This window comes from Mastigoproctus giganteus, chromosome 7 (assembly GCF_048544385.1).
Source record: "Mastigoproctus giganteus isolate SK-2022 chromosome 7, ASM4854438v1, whole genome shotgun sequence".
Taxonomy (NCBI): domain Eukaryota; kingdom Metazoa; phylum Arthropoda; class Arachnida; order Uropygi; family Thelyphonidae; genus Mastigoproctus; species Mastigoproctus giganteus.
Window position 1 is genome coordinate 2,290,580 of NC_143581.1, and position 22,709 is coordinate 2,313,288.

Below are 22,709 nucleotides of genomic sequence, written 5' to 3' on the forward strand. Positions count from 1 at the left end.
TAAATCTATTTTTTAAAATGCATTGATTTCCTATCTATACAAAATTAAGTCCTACACTAAATTTTACATATTTATATTAAACATATTGATATTAACCATTTTTACTCCAATTCGATACTTATTTTTATATAAATTACACTGTGTTGGGAGGAATACCTTGTGCATACTGTATAAAAAAGTGATAATTTCATTTTCATTGCTTTTTTGGCCTTTCATTTTTCTTCTACTACTATGGAAAAGTATAGAAACGCAGTTCCTGGTACATGGTCAGGTGTAGTCCCCTGTTGAAATATCTGATCATGTATCAATATTTATTTCAGCTGACATCAGATCAAGCATTTTTGCATTACCTATATTAGATCATTTACTTTTTAGTAAATGTTCCCCCCCCCCGTATCTAATGACAGCTACACCATTTTATTTTTATTTCCATTTAGCATTAGCATTAGTAGAGGCATTTGATGCAAGAAAGCAAGCTTATGCAGCATCAGCCAAAAAAAAAAAAAAAACCACTTCCACTTCACACCTCTGTTCGTTCAAATTACCTGTCCAGCTGAGCCTTAAACTTATTTAGGCTATCAACTTCCACGACAAGGGATGGAAGTCTGTTCCACCAACCAACCACCCGCTGCTAAAGGCAAATTTGCGCACGTCTATCCTACATCTGTCTTTCCTCAATTTGAATTTATGCCCTATCAGGTGATTATTCTGAGCGAGAGGAAGAATTCCATCAGCATTGAGCATGCTCAAACCATTCAAGGCTTTATACACCTCTATCAGATCACCTTGCTGGTGCCTAGTCTCCAGACACTGTAATTTGCAAAACTTAAGCCTTTCTTCGTAAGAGCACCCCTTTGTTCCATTCACTAATCTTGTTGCCCTTCTCTGTATTCGTTCCAGCAGCTCTACATCCTTCTTGAAATGAGGCCTCCAGACCTGTATACAGTACTCTAGGTGTAGCCTGACCATTGCCTTATACAAGGGAATAATCACCTCCTTATCCCTGCTAGAAAAATTCCTATATATCATTGACAATACACCATGAGCTACTCTTGCAGCCCATCTGCACTGCTCAGAGAACTTCATATCTGCCTGCACAACCACCCCCAGGTCCCTTTCATTCTCTACCACTGTCAGTGTAGTACCACAGAGTTGATACGTTGCTCTTGAGTTGCTGTTTCCCATGTATAGTACTTTACATGTGTCAATGTTAAACTTCATTTGCCACCTCTCAGCCCATCTGCTCAACCTTTCCAGATCCTGTTGCAGCAGCATAGTGTCAGTAATGTCCTTGACAACCCTGCCACCTTTGTATCGTCTGCAAACTTCGATATTAAGCTTGATATACCATCATCAATATCATTTATGAATACAGAAAACAATAATGGACCCAACACTGAGCCCTGAGGGACTCCACTAATAACATTAGTCCACGACGAGCAGTGTCCATTGATTACCACTCTCTGTCTTCTCCCCCTCAGCCACCCCTTTATCAACAGCAGCAATTTGCCTCCAATGTCACACTGCTCTAATTTGTGTAGCAGACTTCCATGTGCAACAGTATCAAAAGCCTTTCTAAGATCCATGTATATAATATCAAAGTTATTCCCTGCATCCAGTTCCTTTGTGACTGCATCATAGTATCCAATCAAATTGGTCAGGCAAGACTTCCCCTTAACAAAACCATGCTGTGTCCGAGCTATAACTGAAGTCTTGTCTAAATGATCCTACAGTACTTCTTTAACCAGTGCTTCCATTAATTTTCCTGGAACAGAAGTTAAACTCACAGGTCTATAATTATTTGTGTCAGGCTTTGATCCTCTGTGAATTGGGGTTACATTTGCACATCTCCAGTGCAAGGGTACCTCCCGAGTCCAAGGAAGCTCTCATAATTATGGCTAAGGGTTTGCTTACTTCCTCTGCTGCCTCCTTTAATATAACTGGATAGATCCCATCCACCCCCGGGTGCCTTTCTTGTGTTTATCTTCAACAATTTCTCCTCTACTTTACTCTCAGTTATTAGAATATTCTCTAGCTTACTGCTAGAGTTGAATACACCTCTGGCTTTCCCCTCGCAAAATAACTCCTCATGAGTGAATGTCGATGCAAAATATTCATTTAGTTTGTTAGCTACCTGAGCAGGATCATCAACAGTTGACCCATCGATATCAAGTGGACCAATCTGATTCATCCCCTTCCTTCTAGAGTTTACATAAGTAAAGAACTCTTTGCTGTTTTTCTTTGCATCCCTTGCCAAAGATTTCTCGTAATCTGCCTTCGCCTGCCTAACCTCCTTTGTAACTTGGTTACAGATCAACTTGTATCTATCATAGGCTTCTGTGTCATGTGTTAATTTGTATGTATCCCATGCAGGTTTCTTCTCTGCCATATGCCTCATCAGTTCATCTGACATCCATTTAGGGTTAAACCTTGAACAATATTTCTTAGTTGGTATGTAAAGCCTAGTAGCTTCCAAGATAAGTTCTTTGAATGCTTCCCATTTTGCATTTGCTGTTGGTAACATCATCAGTTGGTCCCACTGTATAGAATTTAAATACTGTCGCAGTCCATCGTAGTCGCCTTTACGAAAGCAATAACCCTTCCCTTTACCCCTTATGGTAGTTACTTCTTTGAGTAAATCCCACTTCAGCACACTGAGATCACTGCCACCTTGTGGTTCATTTATCTACAGATTCTTAATGCATGAAGAATCACTGCTGATAATCAAATCAAGAGTATTCCTCCCTCTAGTTGCCTCCTGAACATGCTGATGTAGAAAACAATCATCTAATAAATTCACAAAAGTCTTGCTAGTGTGTGTGTGAGTGAGCAGTCCCCAAATTCCAGTCAATATCTGGGAAATTAAAATCTTCCATTATAAGACTCTCTGATTTACTGGACAATCTATTTCCCTGTACAGTTTCTTATTGTACTCATCAGAGTCATTAGGCCTATAGCACACTCCTACTCTCAATTTTGATCTCCCAATGCTTATGTCACACCAAACTGACTCGACACTGACTGTCCAGCGATGTCCACTGGCTTCACTTCCTTGGATTTTATGTATTTCTTAACTAATAGCATAAACCGTCCTCTCTTCCTATCCAGTCTATCCTTTCTGTAGACGTTGTACTCCCCAAATTCCAGTTCTGCATTCCTTATATCTGTGTGACACCACATCTCTGATATCCCAACAATATCTGCCTTTGATGTTTTGAGCAATACCTCAAATTCATCAAATTTATTTAATAAACTCCTAGCATTGGTGTACACGCAAGTATACATGCACCTATTTCTATTCTTAGCTACCCTAACACAACCAATGTGTTTACTTGTACCGCAATGACTCCCAGCAGTCTCTGAAATATCCTGCATCTTGTTTTTCAGGCTTGTGCTCATTCCAATAGAAGCAGTGCAAGAATCTCTTTCACCTCTGCCGGTGGCTACTGTTAATCTATTCGTCTTTGTCTTCCCCCAAGCTAGCAGTTTTCCGACCCACCTAACACTGCCTCGATAGCATCAGCAAATATTCTTGCACCCTTTCTATTTAAGTGTATCCCATTAATGTAGAAGCAATCTCTCCTGTTAACAAGTACAGTCCAGGCTGAAAAAAATTCTACCCCTTGAGCCTTGCACAATCTTTCCAGGGCCGAATTGATCGACAAGGCTCTCATCATATAATCCCTCCTATCGTGTCTGGGCGGAATTGCAGACACTTTCAAATTCAACCCTATTTCACGGCTTTTTTTCAACAGTGACCTGTACTTGTTAAGCAATTCTGCCGGTCTCCTGCTCTTGATATCATTAGTGCCAACGTGTACAACTATATCACCTTTTGTGCCCTTAAAAGATGATATCTGCTCTACAACGTCATCAACCTTTGCCCCTGGCAGACATACCCTGGTCCTGTTCCACCTATCCTTTTTACAAAGCATGTTCCCCATTTCCCTGACAATAGAGTCACCAACAACTAGTTCCTTTGGGACCAGCGCATTCTGCCTTGGGGGTTGCCGCTGTGTTGCACGAAGACCAAGTGCAAGCTCTGGCGTTGTTGTGGGCAGCTGAGAGCTTGATGGGCCCTCAATTTAGTTCCTTCGAGGGCATCCACCCTGTCCTTCAAGCTCTCATATAGGCCCATAAGAACGCTGAGTTGTTGCCTGATTTCGATACACTCCTTGCATCGCGCACACACAAAGACATCCCCCATGGCAATATCATGTCCCGTACCTGAATGCTCCACAAACATCATGCAAGCTATGCATTTTAAAAGGCTGTGATTCAGAAGGCAACTGCCCACCCCCAGTTCTCCTCTGAGCCACAGCACTTAAAAGATGATAGAATCTTGAAATAACTGGGAGTAAAGTGGAGGAGAAATTGTTGAAGGTAAACACAAGAAAGGCACCCGGGGGTGGATGGGATCTATCCAGTTATATTAAAGGAGGCAGCAAAGGAAGTAAGCAAACCCTTAGCCATACTTATGAGAGCTTCCTTGGACTCAGGGGAGGTACCCATAGACTGGAAATGTGCAAATGTGACCCCAATTCACAAAGGAGGATCAAAGGCTGACACAAGTAATTATAGAACCTGTGAGCTTAACTTCTGTTCCAGGAAAATTAATGGAGGCACTAGTTAAAGAAGCACTGCAGGATCATTTAGACAAGACCAGTTATAGCTCAGACACAGCATGGTTTTGTTAAGGGGAAGTCTTGCCTGACCAATTTGACTGGATACTATGATGCAGTCACAAAAGAACTGGATGCAGGGAATAGCTTTGATATTATATACTTGGATCTTAGAAAGGCTTTTGATACTGTTGCACATGGAAGACTGCTACACAAATTGGAGCAGTGTGACATTGGAGGCAAATTGCTGCTCTGGATAAAGGGGTGGTTGAGGGGGAGAAGACAGAGTGGTAATCAATGGACACTGCTGATCGTGGACTAATGTTATTAGTGGAGTCGCTTAGGGCTGAGTGTTGGGTCCATTATTGTTTTCTGTATTTATAAATGATATTGATGATGGTATATCAAGCTTAATGTCCAAGTTTGCAGACGATACAAAGGTTGGCAGGGTTGTCAAGGACACTACTGACACTATGCTGCTGCAACAGGATCTGGAAAGGTTGAGCAGTGGGCTGAGAGGTGGCAAATGAAGTTTAACATTGACAAATGTAAAGTACTACACATGGGAAACAGCAACCAGAGCAATGTATCAACTCTGTGGTACACACTGACAGTGGTAGAGAATGAAAGGGACTTGGGGGTGGTTGTGCAGGCAGATATGAAGTTCTCTGAGCAGTGCAGACGGGCTGCAAGAGTAGCTCATGGAGTATTGTCAATGATATACAGGAATTTTTCCAGCAGGGATAAGGAGGTGATTATTCCCTTGTATAAGGCAATGGTCAGGCCACACCTAGAGTACTGTATACAGGTCTGGAGGCCTCATTTCAAGAAGGATGTAGAGCTGCTGGAACGAGTACAGAGAAGGGCAACAATATTAGTGAATGGAACAAAGGGGTGCTCTTACGAAGAAAGGCTTAAGTTTTGCAAATTACAGTGTCTGGAGACTAGGCACCAGCGAGGTGATCTGATAAAGGTGTATAAAGCCTTGAATGGTTTGAGCATGCTCAATGCTGATGGGATTCTTCCTCTCGCTCAGAATAATCACCTGAGAGGGCATAAATTCAAATTGAGGAAAGACGGATGTAGGATAGACGTGCGGAAATTTGCCTTTAGCCAGCGGGTGGTTGGTTGGTGGAACAGACTTCCATCCCTCGTTGTGGAGGTTGATAGCCTAAATAAGTTTAAGGCTCAGCTGGACAAGTATTTTGAACGAACAGAGGGGTGAAGTGGAAGTGGGTTTTTTTTTTTTTTTTTTTTTGGCTGATGCTGCATAAGCTTGCTTTCTTGCATCAAATGCCTCTACTAATGCTAATACTTCCATTAGCTTGAGCCTTTTGTTTTGCTGCTCTGGTCTGAGTCATGATTTCTTTTAATTTAAATAAAATTTCAATTTCAGTTTATAACCCCAACTTATCTCCCAACACAGTTATAACGGGATATATATTTTTTTAGTGTCAAGTATTAATTATCTCCGAGTTCCCTTTATTTAACTTCCGTATCAGTTATGTATTAATTAATTATGTTACGTTTGTAATCTAAGTCGGTATATGTATTTAGTTAAAAGTACAATTTAAATGCCAACGAAGTTCAACAAGTTTAATAGATTTTACCGATCACCGAAAATATTATAACCTATACTATACTATACTAACGCTATCTAGGTTCGATATATAACGATCGTATGACAAGGACAAAGGTGGGAAGTTACGAACGGTAATCTATGGACACTTAAGTATTAATTAAATTTCAAATCTCGCTGTCTCAATTCAGAATAAACTAACGATCCTTACTAGGTCTATAAGCTACTTACAAAAAATAATTTGATGTAAAAAATATTCAATAAGCGGCTAAATATGGCTAAAAAAACTTCTCGTTCAGCGGAGTTGGGACTTGTAACACGTGGATACCCTTACCGATACTTTTATGCAATTGCAAGGCCGAGTAAAGAATAAATACACCAAATTAATCAGAAAATCACAAGATAATGCTATACAGGCGGGCCTCGATTAACACGATTAATTCGTCCCGCGAGCGCATTGCGCAAAATGGAAACGTGTTAATCGAATATCATAACCAATAGGAAAAATTATAATTGGTACTTGACCTGGAATGTCCATAAAGAATTTTAAATAACTTTTAAATAATACCTTTTAAATAACTTTTTAACTGCGTGCCATGTAAAAGATAATAAAAATTATAGAATTAAATGTTTATTGTTCAAAATATATAATGGAGAAACTAACTATTTGCTACAGAAATATTTGAACACAGTCGTTTGAACAGTTTTGGCTTTCGTTTTTTCATCATACAATTTCCGATAGCCGACAACAAGCTTCTCTAGGCCCTGGCGAAATAACATGCTTCTTTCGATGTTAGGATCAACATCCATTACCTTTTGTTTAAGGTTCTCTGCGATACGAAAGATTTCGCCTAGTTCTTTTACCGTTATCTCCTTTGAGGTAACATTTTAATCTGGCTCACACTCTTTTTCTTCAGCTTCTTCGTGCGCACGCTGTTGCTCTATTTGAAGGAGATCATTGTCACTTAGCTGTTCTAAATGCGAATTCAGTGATTCTCGAACGTTAGCCGCATCCAAGCCTTTGAAACCAAGTTCATTACCAATATTAGTTATGTCTTCAATAACGTTTTGAACTGCATCTTTGAAGCAAGTAAAATTGTTTGCGCGGGGTAAAAGATGCTTCCAAACTGCTCTCATATTGCTGGCTGTCACTTCTTCCCATGCTGCATGAATGTTTTCAATGGCCAATCGTATGTTATATTTTTTCCAAAATTCTGGTACAGAAATTGCATTATCTCCTGTTATAGCTTCAAGTGCCTGTGCAAAGGTTCTGCGGAGATAGTAAGCCTTGAAAGTTGCAATCGTAACCTGTTCCATGGGTTGCAATAACGAAGTCGTATTCGCCGGTAAAAAAACAACTTTCACATTTTCATTTAAGTCACCAAGTGCAGAAGGATGTCCAGGTGCATTATCTAAAAGCAACAGAGCTTTAAAAGTAAGATTATTTTTCTTGCAATAGGCTTCAACTGTTGGACAGAAATAAGATGTAAACCAGTCTTCAAATAGGGCTTTGGTCATCCATGCTTTTTTATTTGAACGAAAAATGACTGGAAGAGTGCGATGGCTGTATCCTTTTAAAGCCCTAGGATTTTGTGCACGGTACACAAGCATGGGTTTCAATTTAAAATCACCTTCAGCGTTACCTCCTAATAAAAGTGTTAGTCGATCTTTTGAGACTTTATACCCAGGTTGGGATGCTTCATTTGCAGCCAAATAAGTTTTAGTTGGCATCCATTTCCAAAATACGCCCGTTTCGTCTACATTAAATATTTGCCGATCGTCGTATTCAGCATCCTGAATGATTTTTTGCAATTCTGCAGGAAATTTGGCTGCAGCATCTTCATCAGCACTAGCAGCTTCCCCTGTTACTGTAACATTATGCAGTCGTGCTCGATTTTTGAAACGTCCAAACCACCCTGAACTAGCAACAAACATTTCAGTCTCCCCTTGATATTTTGTTTCTTTGAGCTTAGTAAAAAGGTTAATAGCTTTGCTCTGAATATTGTCCTTAGATAATGGAATTCTTTTTTGATTGCAATCTTCTATCCAAATTGATAAAAGACTTTCCATTTCAATCATTATTAGAGTTCTGCTTCTAGTATTTTGTAAGACAAAAGAAGATGATGAAACTTTACCTTTCTCTTTATATTCGTTCTTACGGCTCAAGATAGTTCGTACGGTAGACTCACTGTATCCTAGATCTCTTACGATTTTCGCATGGTTTGCACCACGTTCATGTTTTTTAATAACTTCAAGTTTATCAGCTAAAGTAATAACTTTTCGTTTTTTTTTTATTACAATCACGTTGTTTTTCACTCTTTCTTTTATCCATAATTAACAGGGGTAGAAAATTAGAATTTTTAAATACGTCTGCACGTGACTTTATTAGGTGGAGACAAACAAGTAACACGTCTACTTAGTTGATGGAACACACTGAGGCGGGAAGCGGACAAACGCTTGTTTATTGGCAGTCAGACATTTAGTGCGCGATTCGAATCTTTTTCAACTATCAGAAATAAAAGATCGCGTTAACTGGAAATTTGAATCGCGTAAAGTAAAAAGTGGTATCATTTTTTCCAATCGCGGTAACTGAAAACCGTGTTAATCGAACTCGCGTTAAGCGAGGCCTGCCTGTACTACTAAATTTAAATCAAAAGTTTTAGAAAAACAATAATTTCAAATCAATAAATAAGAAAAATCCACTTAGCAGCTTTGAACACGTCTGGCCCCTGCCTAATCCATATGTTTCTCTATTTTGATGTATTAATTTTACTTTACAGTTACCCCACTTTATATTGACTTGGCAATTCAGCCCATAATTTTCTTAATTTATCATAACCTCTAGGATATTAACAGTCTTTCACCTTTCATAAATCTACTACACTTCTTTTTCTACTTTCCTCACCCTTCTAGTTACTGGCACTTTGTGTAGCTTTCACATCCATTTATGCATACTTAATTCAATATATTAATATAACTTATATATATATAAGATATATTAAGATAATAATAGTGAATTAAAACAAGAAAGGTGAAGAGATAAAAATGAATAAAACGAATATGACAAATATACCAAAACACGCAAAGCAGCAGCAAAGAATGTAAATGTACTCATATACAGTGGATTCTGGTTATTTGGGCCACCGGTTAATCGGAGCATCTGTTTATTTGGGACAAATCTTAGAGAACAGAACCTAATCAAGAAAATAGCCAGAGTTCACTTCGCTTAATTGGGACAACATGCCGTTTAATCGGGGTAGGAGACCACAGCACTCGAGATTACCCTACGATTGTCTCCGACCATACCACATGGTTCGGTCAGATTTCTGGAGGTCAAAACATTAATACAATAAAAACAATTAGCAGTCCTCTGTTTATTGAGCTTTTCTGTTAGTGCAATCTATTATAAACAGATAGTAAACTCCATCTTATTGAATTTGTGATAATATCGACAGCTGGAATTCTGTGGGTTATTATGGTGAAGCGTGTTCACACTTCAATGAAATTTTCTATCATATAAAAAAATTAATTTTCAGAATCTTCTCTTCATTCCTATTTTTTTAAGCTTCATAACTTGTTACTCTGTTCTCACTTGTGCGCATTGTGTTAATTGCGCTTTGTGTGTGCTGTGTTCTTTGTTATTGATTGCTTACCTTTTTTACTGTTTTAAATTTTAATCCTCACTCAGTCCAGGGCCATGCCGGGCCATTTTAGTACCTAAGGCAAGAATGGAAAATTGCACCCTACTGTTAATGATGGCAATGTTGACAATTATTTAATCCTTCTTTTGGCACCCCTTTTAGCTTTTAATCTGAGGCAAGAACCTCGTTCGCCTCAGCACAGCTCTGCCACCCACAAATGTTAGTGAACAGAAATATCAACTTGTTAGTATGTACATATTACAGTATGTATTAATTAAGCTATGCACGTAAGCATAAATTTATTTTGACTTTGCTAACCTGTGGAAAATATTCTTTCGATTTTCACGTATCATTTAATTTTTTAATTGGTAAGGTAATAAAGTGTAAATTTGTGCTTGATATATCTTTACTTTTATAGCCTGTGGATAATATTTCTCCTATTTTTGCTAATTAGAATCGCTGTTTAATTGAATTACAATTCAATTCACAAACGTGATCACACAATGACCGGCACTTACTACATATCGTATCATAAAGTGAACTTCACTCCATATCATATAGTGAATGGTACTTTACTATGGTGAGTCCATCATAATGTGATTTAATCATACAGAAAATCAATCGTAAAGCTGTATTTTTAACTATTTACGTGAAACTTCGCATAATTTGGGCAGCTGCTTAATCAGGCCAAAATGGACTATCCCGACGTATCCCAAATAATCAGAATCGACTGTATATTTTTAAATATAATGATAGAAGTGTAAGTTACACAGAATGCCCAAAGCTAAAAGGAAAAGGATAGAAATGAGTAATTAAAAAGTGACCTGTAATAAAAAATAAAGGTAACGGTAGCTAGCATGAGATAAGGGTGGGTAAATTTGACTATAAATCAAAATGGGGAACAAAGCAAATATATCTGATATCAGCAAAATAAAAGTTAATACATGATCAGTTATTTCATCAGGGGACTACACCTGAGCATGCATCAAAGGACTGCATTTCTATAATTGTCCATAACTATGGAAGAGAAAAATCAAAACAGAAAAGCAGTAAAACACTCACAAAGTATGGAAAAGGTAGTCCCAATGCAGTGATTATAATGAAAATCAAGCTAAATTAAAAATAAAAATTTGAAAGCAAAAGCTGAGAAAGTTGCATAAAACGAAGATCTAAAGACAAAAATTAATACTTGAAAAATAGAGTTTGTTTGTTATTTGGTTTTTAGGAGCATTAGCAACTAAGGCCATATTGCTCCGGGATATGCGGTGGTCATTCCCTGACCTTTCCGCATCCTCCGTATTTGGTGGTGACGGGCTCGAACCCCGGTCTAATCAAGAAGCGTGTGCTACGCACTGCTGCTCCTTCCCACCTGGCTACGGAGGCGCCGAAAAATAGAGAAGAAAGGCCCAGAAATGACAGTGCGAATGCACATAGTCGAGACAAAAGAAACATTTCTATGCATTTATAATACTACCTTGAAAAAAGAATAAATAGAGAGCTCTAAAGTCAATTACGGTAAGTGAATAGAGATATTTAGAAAAATATTTGTGTTATGCAAATGATGCATTTCTTTCATTCATTTTGTTTTTTCATTTACAGTGTGTTTGATGAACAATATAAACAATATTCATAAAGTGAACTTTGCTACACTGTTTTTATGAAAGGGAATTCTTTTTTTTTCCACTATTCTGAGTACAAGGCTGATCTTTTCAGCTTTGTACTCAGAACAGTGCAAAAAGGAAGGTCACTTTTACAGGTCACTTTTTATTTTTTTTTATATTACAGGTCACTTTTTAATTACTTATTTCTATCCTTTTACTTTCAGCTTTGGACATTCTGTGTAACTTACACTTCCATCATTATATTTATATTTCTTAAAAATATTATATATATATTTGTTTTTTATTCTGATGTAGGTGTCTGACATCCAGTGCATAAAATAAGTCAATCTCAGGTAGGCCTTTACATTCCCAATATCCTCTTTTAAAAACAAATAACTAGAAGAATTAACTTAAAATATTTCAGAAAAACTGGGCAAATATATACAAAACTATACTATATACAAACATATACAAAACTATACTATATACAAACATATACAAAAATAATTTTAAAAAATCCAAAATAACAGTCCTCCTATGATGGCTTTACAGCTCTTGTTAATAGATTCTTCTCTCTTTTTTTATATTTGATATTAATTTTTATTTATCTATTTATTATTAATTTTGTTTATTTATTTATATTTTGGCTACTTCAGCAAAGTCATTGGCTTTCTTGCACTATATGAATAATGTTAATACTAATTCGGTAGCCCTGTATTTGAAAATCATAAAGAAATGAGATTTCCAGAAATCTTCTGGGAAAACTGTAAAAGTTAACAGATATTTATATCTTTGGTAATGAAAAAAAAAAAAATTTAATTTAAAATCAATACAATTGGACATCTTTAAAATTAAAATGGTTATTAAACTTGCCTGTTCTGGATATTTTGCTCCTTTTATTTCAGCCACAGTATTCCTTGATGTTACCGGGGGTAAGTTTTGTGCATCCATTTTGAGCTCTATAATTATTTTTTCTCCTAAGTAAGAAACAAAAATATTAATAAAAGTTTTTCTCATAAAAAGCATGAATTGTATGTGGTCAGACCAACTAATGATTAACCAAATTAAATTGACACTTTTATACCATACACAAAAATTACTTTTAGGGGGAGGGCTTTATTTATTGAGAATAGTATACTCAATTTTGAACAATTAAATTTGTACTTTTGAACAATTAAATTTGAAAATGATGCACTGTCAATTGAAAAATTTGCTACCTTGGCACTTTATTATTATTAGCTATATGACGTAAGGAAGCCTGAGCCTTATAAAAATTTTCAATTACCGAGAGAGAGAGAGAGAGAGAGAGAGAGAGAGAGAGAGAGAGAGAGAGAGAGAGAGAGAGAGAGAGAGAGAGAGCTCCTGGGGTTAAATTTTATAGATCTTTCAATGGGAACTTAGGCACATGGCAGTTGAACAAAAAATCAGTGAGGAAAGTACTTATTTCTATTGTATCATCCATGGCATCGGCAGTAAAAATGCCTATGGCAAAGTCATAGAGGCATTTCTAATGCTAAGATAACATTTATCAGCTCCATAAATCTAATAATTTTTGTTATCCAGAAGTTTCTTTCGAGTTCATTAACTGTAGCATGCCTAGTATATTCAATAACATGCCTAGATTTAACAGTTCTTTATAACATGCCTAAATTTATCAGCTTTCGATTGTTTGCAATTTGAAGTTCTTTTTTCTTGAGAAGTTCATTAATTTGTCTTCACTCAAAATTTCTTTTGGATCATGGGTTGCCACTTTCTACCAGTTTAATTAAATATTTACTCAAAGATAGCCAATGTGAACATATGCTTCAATTTTTTTTATTTTTTTTATTTCAGTGGCATGTAGGGTTGATACATACTCTGGCTTTCCAAACAGACATCTTCCTTTGGATTTCAATTGTCTGCTTTTCAAGTTAATATAAAATAAATTCACAGGAAGTCCAATTTTTGCACTATTCTGAGTATAAAGCTGAAAAGATAGCCTTTACTCAGAATAGCAAAAATGAGAACCCTTTCATAAAAACAGAGTAGCAAACTTCAACTTTATGAATACTGTTTATCAAACACACTGCAAAATGAAAAAACAAAATGAATGAAAGAAATAAATGCATTTGCATAACACAAAACTGTTTTTTAAACATTTTATTTATATATATATATATATATATATATACACAAAATATTAAATGATTTTGTAATTATGTTATATACCCAAAATTCATATTTCATTCTGAATAAGCTGATGTTCCCTTATCTGAATTATAAAAATTTACATTCTTTGGTTTCCTGCATTTTGGATTTTAAAACGTGGGAATGGGATGATCAGGTGAATCAAAGTAAAAACAGTAAATGGATAAGTTATACAGAATTTAAATACTGTCTCAGACCTCCGTAGTTGCCTTTACAAAAGCAAAAACCCTTCCCTAAACCCTTGATGAGTTACTTCTTTGAGTAAATCCCACTTCAGCACACTGTGATGACTGCCACCCAGTGGTTCCTTTATCTGCAGATTCTTAATGCATGAAGAATCACTACTGATAATCAGATCAAGGATATTACTCCCTCTAGTTGCTTCCCGAACATGCTGCTGTAGAAAACAATCATCCAATATATCCACAAAAGTCTTGCTAGTGTGTGAGTGACCAACCCACAAATTCCAGTCAATATCTGGGAAATTAAAATCCCCCATTATAAGACTCTCCGATTTACTGGCCCACTCTATTTCCCTGTACAGTTATTTTATTATACTCATCAGAGTCATTAGGCCTATAACACACTCCTCTCAATTTTGATTTCCCAGTGCTTATGTCACACCAAACTGACTCGACATTGCACTGTCCAGCCATGTCGAATGGCTGTACTTCCTTGGATTTTAGGTGTTTCTTAACTAATAGCATAGATCCTCCTCTCTTCCTACCCTGTTTATCCTTTCTGTACACATTGTACTCCCCAAATTCTAATTCTGCACATTAAACCTTATGTTTTCAAGTTCTACATTAAACTTTACGTTATCAAGTTTGGGATATACATTACACTATTCTGTATAGATCTAATATGCTATAACAATGGCTGCAAGTTATGAATGGTAAAATCTACAGACACTTAAGTATTAGCTTTCAAAATTGCTATCTGAATTCAAAATAAACCAAGGAGCTTGACTAGGACTATAAAGCTAATTATAGAAAATAATTTAATATGACAAGTAAGTCACTAAAACAGCTAAATATAAATAAAAATTAGCTTTTGCCAGCCAGAGCTGCAAAATCTTGTCCAACACGTGGATAACTAATTTGGGCAGGATGCCCAAATTGGTTATCCTGATCACAAACTTTATTCTATATATGAAGAATAAATGGTTAAGGAGGCTTATGATACCATCTTTCAGTAGAATAAAATTTCTTTGATCACTTTCTTGGTTTATTTTTGATGAAGGACAGTCCATATTACTGTTTTCTATAAATATTCAGAATACACAGAATATCTGAGAACTTTGTGTTCATTCTTTCTGTTGGTTTGCATAAAAATTTCTTAAGTGCCTCAGTTTCCATCTCATTCACTAATTTCCATGTCATTTCTGATAGAGGAAGAATTGTATGGAGTGAAGATGAAGAGCAGGGTTACTGAGAGTGCTAGGTTCGCAGATCATATGGCATTACTGGTAGATTCTGAGGAAGGACTACAAAAACTGTTCAACAGGCTAAAGGAAAGCTGCAATAGGTTTGTGATTAGAATAAATATTGAGAAGACAAAGGTTCTCAATATTTATTCCACTTCAATATTTGGTGTGGAGCATAATATGGAGAGCATCACTTTGTGGACAAAGATGTAGGAGAGGTTATGCTCTTAGTTAAGAAGATATTAAATAAAAGGCAGTGCATTCAGTTAACATGGGTGGCCAGTGCAATGTTGGGTCAGTTTGGTGTAAGAACTTGGAAAACAAAAATGACAAGAGGGGCGTTAGAGGCCTATTTTGCCACTGATCATTATAACAAACTAAACAGAGCAAGGCAGTAAATAAGAATGTTTTATCATGGAGTACTTATTCCAAATACTGACTGAACCTCGTGGGTTGGTCACTCACAATATCAAGACTTTAGTAGATTTATTGAATGACTGTTTTCTACGGTAGCAGAAAATAGTCATTCAATAGCATGTTATAGAGGCAACCCGAGAAAGAAATATTCTTGATGTAATTAACAGCAGCAATTCATTATGCATTAAGAATCTGCAGATAAAAGGCCCACTGGGTGGTAGTTATCACAGTATACTGATCTGGGATTTACTTAAAGACATAACTACTATCAAAGTTAAAGGGAAGGGCTTTTGCTTTCATAAAGGTGATTCCAGCAGTAGTCTCAGGCAGTTTAGAAATACTAAACACTAGGACCAACTGATGATGTTATCAACATAATCAGTTGGTTCCACAACAGTAAATTCAGAGATGTTATTGTAGAAGGCTACTAGGCATTTTATACCAATTAAGAGATACCATTCAAAGCATGGACCTAAATGGAGGCTTGATGAACTGATGAGAATGAGACTCACGGAGAAGAAAAATGCATGGGATGCATGTAAATTATCAGGTAATTTACATGCACGTAAATTATTATTTCGAACCCCGGTCTAATCAGAAAGCTACATTCATACCGAGGAATGTTTTTAGGGAAGGGGATCCCAAATCCCAAGTTTATCAAATTCTACCAGGGAACTAAATGAACTAAATGATTTTGTGATAATGAAGCAGGGGGTAAATAGAGGAATATTTGTGCGCATAATTGAGTCATCATATAAACTGAATTGAGGTAGTCCAATTTACAGAAATAATTCTTTGCAGCAATTAATCAAATTATACTAATGATAATTCATAATGCTTAATTGTGAATGAATTAATAAACTGGTAATGCTGATATTATAATATAAGCATTACCAGTTTACCATATTTTTCAAGAATGCTTTAGAAGATCCTTATTCACTTAGAACATCTGGTGAGAGAAGGTTGAAACCAGGCACATTTTGGATCTTAAATGAATCATTAGCATTAGCATTAGTAGAGGCATTTGATGCAAGAAAGCAAGCTTATGCAGCATCAGCAAAAAAAAAAAAAAAAACCCACTACTTCACCCCTCTGTTCGTTCAAAATACCTGTCCAGCTGAGCCTTAAACTTATTTAGGCTATCAACTTCCATGACAAGGGATGGAAGTCTGTTCCACCAACCAACCACCCGCTGGCTAAAGGCAAATTTGCGCACGTCTATCCTACATCTGTCTTTCCTCAATTTGAATTTATGCCCTCTCAGGTGATTTTTCTGAGCTAGAGGAAGAATCCCATCAGCATTCAGCATGCTTAAACCATTCAAGGCTTTATACACGTCTATCAGATCACCTCGCTGGTGCCTAGTCTCCAGACACTGTAATTTGCAAAACTTAAGCCTTTCTTCGTAAGAGCACCCCTTTGTTCCATTCACTAATCTTGTTGCTCTTCTCTGTACTCGTTCCAGCAGCTCTACATCCTTCTTAAAATGAGGCCTCCAGACCTGTATACAGTACTCTAGGTGTGGCCTGACCATTGCCTTATACAAGGGAATAATCACCTCCTTATCCCTGCTAGAAAAATTCCTATATATCATTGACAATACACCATGAGCTACCCTTGCAGCCCATCTGCACTGCTCAGAGAACTTCATATCTGCCTGCACAACCACCCCCAGGTCCCTTTCATTCTCTGCCACTGTCAGTGTAGTATCACAGAGTTGATACGTTGCTCTGGGGTTGCTGTTTCCCATGTGTAGTACTTTACATTTGCAATGTTAAACTTCATTTGCCACCTCTCAGCCCATCTGCTCAACCTTTCCAGATCCTGTTGCAGCAGCATAGTGTCAGTAGTGTCCTTGACAACCCTGCCAACCTTTGTATCGTCTGCAAACTTCGACATTAAGCTTGATATACCATCATCAATATTATTTATGAATACAGAAAACAATAATGGACCCAACACTGAGCTCTGAGGGACTCCACTAATAACATTAGTCCACGACGAGCAGTGTCCGTTGATTACCACTCTCTGTCTTCTCCCCCTCAGCCACCCCTTTATCCACAGCAGCAATTTGCCTCCAATGTCACACTGCTCCAATTTGTGCAGCAGTCTTCCATGTGCAACAGTATCAAAAGCCTTTCTAAGATCCAAGTATATAATATCAAAGTTATTCCCTGCATCCAGTTCTTTTGTGACTGCATCATAGTATCCAATCAAATTGGTCAGGCAAGACTTCCCCTTAACAAAACCATGCTGTGTCCGAGCTATAACTGAAGTCTTGTCTAAATGATCCTGCAGTGCTTCTTTAACTAGTGCCTCCATTAATTTTCCTGGAACAGAAGTTAAACTCACAGGTCTATAATTACTTGCGTCAGCCTTTGATCCTCCTTTGTGAATTGGGGTCACATTTGCACATCTCCAGTCTGTGGGTACTTCCCCTGAGTCCAAGGAAGCTCTCATAATTATGGCTAAGGGTTTGCTTACTTCCTTTGCTGCCTCCTTTAATATAACTGGATAGATCCCATCCACCCCGGGTGCCTTTCTTGTGTTTATCTTCAAGAATTTCTCCTCCACTTTACTCTCAGTTATTGCACGATTCTCTAGCTTGCTGCTAGAGTTGAATACACCTCTGGCTTTCCCCTCGCTAAATAACTCCTCATGTGTGAATGTCGATGCAAAATATTCATTTAGTTTGTTAGCTACCTGAGCAGGATCATCAACAGTTGACCCATCGATATCAAGTGGACCAATCTGATTCATGCCCTTCCTTCTAGAGTTTACATAAGTAAAGAACTCGTTGCTGTTTTTCTTTGCATCCCTTGACAAAGATTTCTCGTAATCTGCCTTCGCCTGCCTAACCTCCTTTGTAACTTGGTTACAGATCAACTTGTATCTATCATAGGCTTCTGTGTCATGTGTTAATTTGTATGTATACCATGCATGTTTCTTCTCTGCCATATGCCTCATCAGTTCATCTGACATCCATTTAGGCCTAAACCTTGAACAATATTTCTTAGTTAGTATGTAAAGCCTAGTAGCTTCCAAGATAAGTTCTTTGAATGCTTCCCATTTTGCATTTGCTGTTGGTAACATCATCAGTTGGTCCCACTGTATAGAATTTAAATACTGTCTCAGTCCATCGTAGTCACCTTTACGAAAGCAATAACCCTTCCCTTCACCCCTAATGGTAGTTACCTCTTTGAGTAAATCCCACTTCAGCACACTGTGATCACTGCCACCTAGTGGTTCCTTTATCTGCAGATTCTTAATGCATGAAGAATCACTGCTGATAATCAAATCAAGAGTATTACTCCCTCTAGTTGCCTCCCGAACATGCTGATGTAGAAAACAATCATCTAATAAATCCACAAAAGCCTTGCTAGTGTGTGAGTGACCAGCCCCCAAATTCCAGTCAATATCTGGGAAATTAAAATCTCCCACTATAAGACTCTCTGATTTACTGGCCCACTCTATTTCCCTGTACAGTTTCTTATTGTACTCATCAGAGTCATTAGGCCTATAGCACACTCCTACGCTCAATTTTGATCTCCCAATGCTTATGTCACACCAAACTGACTCGACACTGCACTGTCCAGCGATGTCCACTGGCTTCACTTCCTTGGATTTTATGTATTTCTTAACTAATAGCATAACCCCTCCTCCCTTCCTATCCAGTCTATCCTTTCTGTAGACGTTGTACTCCCCAAATTCCAGTTCTGCATTCCTTGTAAAATATGATAAACTGGTAATGCATATTACAATATAAGAATTACTAGTTTATCAATTCACAATTAAGCATTATTATTATTATTATTATTATCATCAATTTATTTCTCTGTTGAGGACACACCCCTGGGTCAGCTATTGGCTAGAAGGGTGTGAATTACATTCTAAGGTTTGAAGCGGACCCCATGAACAAAAGGTTACAAAATCCATGGGACATTCACCCTGAAAGGTTGAATACAGAATTTTGAAACACATGAGTAATTATGATTTTATAATAGAATATTTAAATTTGTGGCATCTTTGAACATCACAGAATATTTAAATAAATATTAAATAAATACATATTAATTTAATAATAAATGCATAGAATATTAAAATTTTGACATCTTAGGTTGACATCTAGAATACTGAGAATATATAGTTAAAAGGGATCAAAATTAAATTCAGTTTTTGAGCCGAGTGGCTGTGCACTACAGTTGCACAAGAAAATAAGTGTTGGCAAAGACTTGCAATCTGTATGCTTTTTCACTACAGAGCTTTTCCGGTTCAATTCTTAGTTGATTGAAGAGTTCTATTGCATTTGCTGGAAAAAAGCGACTTAGGCTGTCCAGGCTTTTTAAGTTGCTTTGAAGAGGATGTCTTTGTTTCAGCAATCCTGGTGGCTTCTCAACGAGAGTGAAACAAGCCATCAATATTGAGAATGTCTAATCTTCCTGTTAGCATTTCGGCTAATGTGAAAATGTTTCTTGTGTTAATTGTCTGTTTCCAGGGTGGAATGCTGAGATTGGAAAGTAGGATGGCTCTAGAGATAGTAAATGGGTGATTTGAGATCCTATTCAGCCATCTCAAGAGCCAGTATTCAATACTTAGGAGAGCTTTCAGGTTACTTGGTGGGGCAAGGACCAAATCTGTGAAGCATACCGTAGGATGGGAAGTATACATTTCAAGATATACCTTTTAACAAGATCTGGGTTTCTAATGCCAATTAACTCCTGTTTGGTAGCCCAGAACACTGCATATGTTTTAGCTTTGATGTAATCAAAGTGCTCAGAGAATGTTAGTCCCTCATCCCATTTTAGGCCAAGGCCTACGTGCAATTTAAACTTTGCATCCACTTACAAGCATAGAGATATTGTTCTTGCTCTTTTTCTTTGTAATTGTCATCTGTGCAGATTTGCTTGGGTTTAAAAGTAGTCCAATACAGTCGAGGTAATACTCCAGTTCTTTTATTGTGTTATTGGCTTGTTGATTTGTTTGCTTAACTTGTTGTAGATCTTTGGGTCATCAGCATACATAATAAAGTTGTCTTTATGGGATGCAAAAAATGGTTCCAGAGCTGCAGCAAATAACAGTGAGGAGAGAATGCCTCCTTGTGGCATTCCCTGTGAAATGGAGTAATGGGCAATAAAATCGTCATTACAGATTATGAGGCATCTTTACTTCAGAATGTTACATAAAATCTTCAGAAGATTGCCTTGTATTTTGAAGTAGAAAGATAAAATTTGTTCCAGGGCCGTTATCGAGACATTGTCAAAAGCTATGAATATGTCTGGGAAGATAACACAAGCTGTTCCTTATTGTTGAGAGCTTTCTGCATCCGGAAAAGGGTCTGAAAGAAGGAAGGATTATGAAGGACCATTAGTATAATGATGATTTGTTACAAAAAAATTTGTTCTGTAAAATGGACTAACTCAATTCAGTTTATATAACTCAGTCATGGTGGCAAATATTAATAAATTGTTGGTGACTCTATTGTCAGGGAAACGGAGAACATGGTATGTTGTTGTTATTTGGTTTTTAGGAGCATTAGCAACTAAGGCCATATTGCTCCGGGAATATGCGGTGGTCATTCCCTGACCTTTCCGCATCCTCCGTATTTGGTGGTGACGGGCTCGAACCCCAGTCTAATCAAGAAGCATGTGCTACGCACTGCTGCTCCTTCCCACCTGGCTGCGGAGGCACCTAACATGGTATGTAAAAAGGATAGGTGGAACAGGACCAGGGTATGTCTGCCAGGGGCAAAGGTTGATGACGTTGTAGAGCGGATATCATCTTTTAAGGACACAAAAGGTGATATTGTTGTAAACGTTGGCACTAATGATATTAAGAGTAGGAGACAGACGGAATTACTTAACAAGTACAGGTCACTGCTGAAAAAAAGCCGTGAATTAGGGTTGAATTTGAAAGTGTCTGCAATTCTGCCCAGACACGATGGGAGGGAGTATATGATGAGAGCCTTGTCGACCAATTTGGCCCTGGAAAGACTGTGCAAAGCTCAGGGGGTTAGAATTTTTTTCAGCCTGGTCTGTACTTGTTAACAGGAGAGACTGCTTCTACAGGGATGGGATACACTTAAATAGAAAGGGTTCAAGAATATTTTCTGATGCTATCGAGGCAGTGTTAGGTGGATAAATATTCCTCTATTTATCCCCCCCCCATGAGTGATAGTAAAACAAAGCAAACTCAATTATAACACTGACATGCAAGTAACAATGTAAGCAGCAGCTAGTTTAAAGCCTACAAATTTAAAGAAATCACAGTTTGGTTATCTCAAAAAAAAAAAAATAAATAAAATAACAATTTTACATGCAATGCTAAGTTACTCTGGTCTATCTTAAAGCATTTAGAAAAGTTAATATTAGCATATATGGCTTTACCCCATTCCCACATAAGGAAAGACAGACAGAATACATTCAAGTAGCAGAATAACTTCAGAATATAACTACTCATGGTGTTATATTCTCAATCTCCCTAATAGAAAAATGAATTTAACCCCTGGCATTGCTGCTGTGAAGGGTCTATTGTATATACCATGTTTGTATACAATAAAGATTATATATATATATAAAAAAAAAAAAAAAAAAAATTTGCATTAATACGGAATTTTAAAAACAAATGATATATAATTATTGCTACATTTACCTCTTTGAGACATTCTGTGCAACATTTCTGCATCTTCCACTGTAATGCAAGCAGTAGGAATCTTAGTCACATTGTTGCTATAATCTTGCCAACCAGTATGAGGGCTATAAATAGAAAAAGGTGTAATTGATCGAACCAGAGATGCAACACCTCCCAGTTCAGCAGTGTGTAGTGCAGCATAATCCCGATATTCCACTGACACTCCATAACTCACATAACCTTGATTGAACACAACAATTTTTCCCTTCACCTAAAAATAAAATTAAAAAGAAAAGTAATTTTGCAAAATTTTATACAGAGATATGTGGATGTTATAATACAGTATTATATAGTTTCACTAATTCAGTTAAGCATTGTATTATATTATTATTATTATTATTAGCCACATGGTACAAGGAAGCCTGAGGCTTATGCTGCATCAGCCAAAAAAAAAAAAAAAAAATTCCCCGAGTTACCCCATGTGTGTGCGTGTATGAGAGAGAGAGAGAGAGAGAGAAATAGAAAGTCATCACCAAGAAAGAGAAGAATAATGATTATTGTAGACTAATCATTGTAGACTAATGTTATTAGTGGAGTCCCTCAGGGTTC

General features: G+C 37.1%; 1 protein-coding gene across 1 annotated transcript in view; it reads right to left on the reverse strand.

The window, feature by feature from the left end:
* Positions 1-22,709, reverse strand: part of LOC150082429 (carboxypeptidase Q-like) — a 34,747-nt gene that overhangs the window by 9,697 nt on the left and 2,341 nt on the right. Inside the window, exons 2-3 of the mRNA XM_090378602.1 lie at positions 22,122-22,371; positions 12,317-12,420 (exon numbers count right to left, since the gene is read on the reverse strand). Of these exons, the coding sequence (XP_090234728.1) occupies positions 12,317-12,420; positions 22,122-22,371 (354 nt within the window). The remainder of the gene's footprint in view (positions 1-12,316; positions 12,421-22,121; positions 22,372-22,709) is intronic.